Source organism: Pteropus vampyrus, unplaced genomic scaffold (genome assembly GCF_000151845.1).
Source record: "Pteropus vampyrus isolate Shadow unplaced genomic scaffold, Pvam_2.0 Scaffold64, whole genome shotgun sequence".
Taxonomy (NCBI): Eukaryota; Metazoa; Chordata; class Mammalia; order Chiroptera; family Pteropodidae; genus Pteropus; species Pteropus vampyrus.
Window position 1 is genome coordinate 718,158 of NW_011888845.1, and position 6,416 is coordinate 724,573.

Here is a 6,416-nt window from a genome sequence, read left to right on the forward strand (position 1 = left end):
TTTATTTATTTTTGTGTTTGTTAGGGTCATAAAGGGGCTAAAGGAGAAATTGGTGAACCTGGAAGACAAGGTCACAAGGTAAGGAAAATGAGTATTTAATGGGTAAATCGTGATTAGAAGGTAGTGATCATTTTTATTATAAGGAATTATAAGAAGTACTAAAGCATGATATTTTATCCTTCCTTTTCAAACAATGATGGACAAGTTCTCAGTAGATGCATCAATAATCTGGCTAAGCATAATATTCTAATGTTCGATTATAAAAAATAGAGAAAGCACCATACATTTTTATTCTTTTCTGTACTGCTACCCCTTGCTTTCTCTTTCAAATCAATCACACTCAGCTTTTTTCCTTCATGTTTTTGATAGTCAAACATTATTCATTTTTTTATTCTACTAAAAATTTTATGACAAGTGTTACTAAGACTAGCAGAAAGAGAGTTGACAATTGGCTGATAGTTTTTCATCTTAAGTTCTGAAATAATTTATCTGTCTATTTCTGACTTTATTTCAGTATAACTTAGATTTGACTAATCCGGAAGTTTAGTCTTATGCCATGGTATGGATAGAAATATGGAGTCCATAGCACAACTTGCATTGAGGCTGGCATATCCTGAAGAAAACCAAGGCTGAAATTTATAGCAAAATGGCTTACTTGCCCTTTTTTCATCTACTAGTGTAATCTCCTTTAAGTGTCTAAGAATTTGACTTCCTGTAGAGTAGAATTTTTGTCTCTGTTAATTCTATAATATTTTCCAGAGTCAGACAGTTCCTATTAATGCAGGTTCTCTAGATTTTGTTCACTATGTCTTTCTGCACCTTTATTGGGTAGTGGCAATTTATTAATATCTTCAGGTATTAATACCCTCAAACTCCTTAATGAAAATCAGTCTACTGAACAACTCCAGGCAATTAGGATAAATAAACTAATTTCTTAAATCTTATTATAGTTTTAACATTTATTTTAAAAGTTTTTTATTACTTAGGCTTTGAATAATTAAGGCGTTTTATTTTTCTGGAATATAACAGTTGGGTTCTTAAGGTCTAATTGCAGAATATAGAAAAAAGTTGAGTAGTTTGGAATTTTTTCTGCATGCCCATTCCTCCATTGAATCTTAAAATTTACAATTTTAAAAATTCAAGAAATGTTTATTAAGTACCTGCTATGTGCCAGTGTTTATTCTAAGTGAAGGAGCACAGAAACGAAAAAAAAATATTTCCAATCACAGGGGACTGGCTAAAGTAAGTATGACATATTCATATAATAGAATATTATTTAATCACAAAAATAGGTATGTAAGAATATTAAATTGCACCAAAAGATATTCACGAGGTAATACCTGTAGTAAAGGAGATTTAGACTTCTGTTATTTTTGATGCCATGCATCCCTTCCTTCTTCTTTTGGTGATCCCTTTTCTTTGGGTAACTTCTACTCTCCCATCCCATGGGATCTGGCGATGAAGCTGTCAATTAGAATATCTCTCCACTCATCCCAGGAATCCAGTATTTTTGATACCTATGGAGGTTAGTTATCTGGACTCTCAAATTTGGTTTGGTCTTCAATGAAGAACCTGCAAATTGTTTTGGTATGTAAGGTAATTGGCTAAAATTTTCATTGCAGATTACTGAAAACTCCTGTAACTTATTTCACATTTTTTTGTGTCACTTAAAACTTTCAGTGGTGTCTTTGAAAACTGATGTGTGAAAATAGGATGACAATAGCTATTGAATAATACACTTTGAAAGGGCTAATAGATGCATTGAACTATAAAACTGAAAGCACAATGATGAAGAATTAAGAGAGTAGGGGACTGAAGTTTGCATTCTAATTCACAATTCTGCCTTGAATTTACTCAATAAATTAATATTTTTAAAATTGTGCATATAGGAATGAATAGTCAAAACTTTTTTGGTAAAATGATAAATCGCTACTTCTAAATTTGTTATTTAACTTCATGGTTATTGATTAGTTGTGTGCTGTCCACCTGCTGATGAAATATTTAAATCAACCACATTACTCCTAGGTTTATCAAGAATCTATGTGAAAATACCCCAAACCCCGCTAATGAAAACTTACGGTGGACGTATCAATCACTTTTGTTTTTGTAGTTAGGTAAATATAAGTAGCATTTAATTACACACATCTGTTGATTATCCACTCCATGAACTAGCTAATTCACCAGCTTTCTCATTAGGACTACCTCTCTCCACTGTCAATCATATGTTCTTATGGAATATAATCTGAATATAATTATGAGACTAAAACCACTATGTCAGACTCTCATAATTCACTCAAAAATCAAGTATAAATGATTTAGTTATAACAGTTCTTTGCATCATATGCTCAAAGAAAGAAAGAGACTTATACCTTATATTTTACATAAAATATTCTATATTAACACATTTGTTAAATTTTCTGTATCTATGTGTGTCTGTGTGTGTGTGTGACAGAGAGAGAGAGAGAGAGAGAATCTCTAAATACAAGGTATGGTTTGTGGAGCAAGAATATCGTGAATCAAAACATGTAATAAACAATAGAAATGGATTTTTATTTAACACTTTTACATACTATTAAAAATGAAGAATTTTTCTCATAATTAACTTCATAATTTAAGATTCCTATTACGATAGAACTGTAGGGAAGTGTATCTATTGTAAAAAGTAAAATCCTTGTCAGAAGGAAAATAATTTTTTTTCAGAATCAATAAAAAATTTTTTCTGTAAAAAAGAGCAGTTGAATTTCCTTTTGGACTATATTAACATTTAAAAGTACATGAGAGGTTGTAAAACTAATATCAAAAAGTCAAAACAATAATTATTTCGAAAATGTAATGGAAGAAGATTCCATTGGCAATAGCTACTAAGTAGTCATAATATTCAAGACTAATATGAAAAAAAATGAAACTTTATTGATGAAAAGAAAAATAAAAAAATTCGACTAAATAGGAAGATGAACTGAATTCCAAGATGGAAAGATTCAATATTGTAGATTCTAATTCTCTACATATTAATCTATTAATTTAATTCAGCCCAATTACAAAGCTAGTATTTTTGTGAAGATCTGCCCAACAATCCTTAAGTTCATCTGAAAGAGTCAACATTTAGAAAAACAGAAAAATAAGAGTAATTATAAATGAAAAATAAGGGTAAAGGAATTCTTTCTATCTGAGATTAAGATAGTTTATAAAATTTCAATAATTAAAATGTGGTATTGATGACATCATACAACAGATCAGCAGAGTAGAATAGGAGGTCTAGAAAAAGTATATTTAACAATTAGTATATGTTAAAGATGAATTACCCAACCTATGTGGGGAAAATCTACTATTCAATATGTGATATTGGAGCAAGTGGCCAATTACCAGGAAAAAAGAAAAAGAGACTTATACTTATATATTTTACATCAAAATAAATTGCTGATAAAGATTTCTATTTATAAAATTATAATATTTCCACAAGTAAAATATGGAGAAATATTTATATTTTGGGGATGGAGAAAGCTTTTCTATGAATGACATCAAAGGTATAAACCATGGAAAGAAAGACTGATTTAAATCCATTTAAAAATCTGTATATGGTACAAAAGTTATAAGGAAAGTTAAAAATAAAAATCACAATTAAATAATATTGTAGTTTGTGGAAAAATTGCATAGTATGATCATATTTTCCTAATAACCCCCCTAGTACACACACATTTGGAACATGAATGCATACTTGTTTTCCCCCATGCCTCTCCCCATCCCTCCCATCCCTGTTTTTAGAAAAACATCTAAAATGTTACTGGTATTCATACACTTTCACTAATATGCAGAATTTAAGGAACAAAAAGAACAAAGGAATCGAAAACAGACTCACGATTGGGACAATTGAGTGACGGCAGGGGTGGCGGGGGCTGAGAGAAAGGGGTAAAAATTTAAAGAAATACAAATAAATAATTGATAGAAGGTCACAGAGATGGGATCATGGCATAGGGAATGCAGTCAGCAGTAATGTAATAGCTAGGTGGAGAGCCAGAGAGAAGATAGAGTAATCATAGGAAGGAATTGTTTCATAAACTGTGCAAATGTCTAGCCAATGTACTGTATACTTGAAACTAATAACAAAAATGATTCGTACATGAAAAATTTCCCTTATTAAAAAAATGTTACTGGTATTTATAGTTGAAAGGTAAATTTTGGGTGACTTTATAGGTATACATCTCTATTTTCTGAATGTTCTACAACTAATATGGATTTTCATGTAAATAACATTTTATATAGTAGAATAATTCAGGAGATGCCAAGTGAATTCAGAAAATGCTGATTTAGATTGAGCCTATTTCTATGTTCATTTGCTAGAATAATACTTGGTGTGCTTTCTGTTGCTTTTTAGGGTGAAGAAGGTGACCAGGGAGAACCAGGAGAAGTTGGAGCTCAGGGACCTCCAGTAAAGTATTTTAAAAAATACATTTAACTAGGATATACAAATATTCTTTTCTTCATTACATTTGGAATATTTTCTATTTAGCATTTGGATTAACACTATTACATTAACACAATATTCTCTATTTTTCCACCAAGGCCTCATTAGAAGATAACCATTTTTTTCAAAATAGGAAGGAGCCCCCATTGTACATTCAAGCACTGTTTCCACAGAAAAATTCTACTTATAATTACATACATTCATTTACTAGATTTCAACACTAGGCGATCTGAAAATATTGAATACAAGAGGACGATATATATTTTTTATGTTCTATGTTACTATCACATGATATAATGAGAAAATTTTGTGTATCCTGAATATGCAGCAGGTATATCATTTACTGGGTTTAATGTAGCTTATGCCAGCATGTAATCGTTATAATTAGAACATTCTTAATTGCTCACAATCATGTCTTTTAATAAAAAGTTGATCCCTTGTGCTTTGGCAGATTGCTACAATAATATGCACAGTGAGATAATTGGAGTCACAGGCATACTTCAATTTAAAATGTTTGTTAAATCAGAATTTCCATAGCTTTTGCATAAGAAAGTGGAATGTTACACTTTTTTTCTCGTCACAATGAGTAATAACAATTATGAAAATAATAATTTCAGAATATTCATTGAACATTGCAGCTAGCCAAGGCATGGACTGTGTAAAAGATAAGCTTGGGTCTCATTCTCAGAAACTAAAGAGAGAAGATAAACATGGGGCTACCTTTCCTTCACCTGCTCTGCTCTCTCTGCACAACTGGCCTTTTATAAAGGGTTCAGAGAGCTTATGGGAAATCAAGCTAAAGGAAACACCTTGCTGAGAATCTATAAGAAACGGCCTCGGCTTTTAAGCCATGTGAGAACTTAAAGAGAATATGCAGGAGTCCAAAGTGTTCCAGAAACTTCCCTTCCCCGAGCCTTTGATACAAAACAATAAGGGGATAAACTCTGTTTGGCAGGTGGGATATAGAGCTAATGTAAGAGACCTATGCTTTTTTTTTTTTTTTTAATGAAAATTTGGTAAGGACTTAAAAAGTTATTTTTAAAGCCACTTCCAAAGGATTTTGCAAGCAGCATTTAAAAAAGTGTTTTCATGGATTAAAGATCTCTGTAGATTGCTACATGACTCGGGTAGTCTGTTGGGGGATATCGTTAGTGCTTGCTAACCTTCTGGTGTTTGGGAGTGAATATGCCAAACTATTTCTGTAAAATTCACAGATTTTTACCTTTTAAATGTGAATCTATATAATCACGGATTTTTTTTTTTAAAATGCTTTTGGGAACATTTATACACAAGCTCTGCCCTTCAAAGTAGTCACCTCGAGAGATGATATATGGCATTCTCATGTCGCTGCTATGAATCAAATATTTTTGGAATTCTTTTTGTAGCATTACCTTCAAAAAAGCAGTTTTAAGCTGACATGGCCACATCTCACATTATATCCTAAGTGGATTTCCTAAACTGGATCATCCTGAACATTTGTTTCTCGGGTCATTCTCAAATGATCTACACGGAATTTGTGACTGACCTGGATGCATACTTGGCCATGGAATTGCCGCATTTTCTCCAAGTGACAACACAAAGGAAAAAAGTGGCCTACAGCTACTTTGTCTTAAGCTAGTTGCAGTGGACAGTTAGCAAGTTGTTCAGAAGTAGCTACCTCACTTTGCTGATGGAGCGTCATCCACTGTGGTTCCCAAGGGAGCTCTTAGGCTCATCCTTTACAGCAGGGGTCCCCAGCTCCCAGGCTGTGGATCTATATGGTCCATGGCCTGTTAGGAATTGAGCCACACAGCAGGAGATAAGCAGCCAGCAAGGGAGCGAAGCTTCATCTATATTTGCAGGCACCCCTTAGCGCTAGCATCGCCTCCTCAGCTCTACCTCAGATCATCAGGCATTAGATTCTCATAGGAGAGCCAGTACCTGGTTCAAGAAAGGTTGGGGACCGCTGTGCAGG

General features: G+C 32.8%; 1 protein-coding gene across 1 annotated transcript in view; it reads left to right on the forward strand.

Moving 5' to 3' along the window:
• COL9A1 (collagen type IX alpha 1 chain) overlaps nt 1–6,416 on the forward strand; it is a gene marked incomplete at its 5' end in the record, with an annotated part of 86,627 nt that overhangs the window by 37,696 nt on the left and 42,515 nt on the right. The window contains 2 exons of the mRNA XM_023531202.1: nt 25–78; nt 4,373–4,426. Of these exons, the coding sequence (XP_023386970.1) occupies nt 25–78; nt 4,373–4,426 (108 nt within the window). The remainder of the gene's footprint in view (nt 1–24; nt 79–4,372; nt 4,427–6,416) is intronic.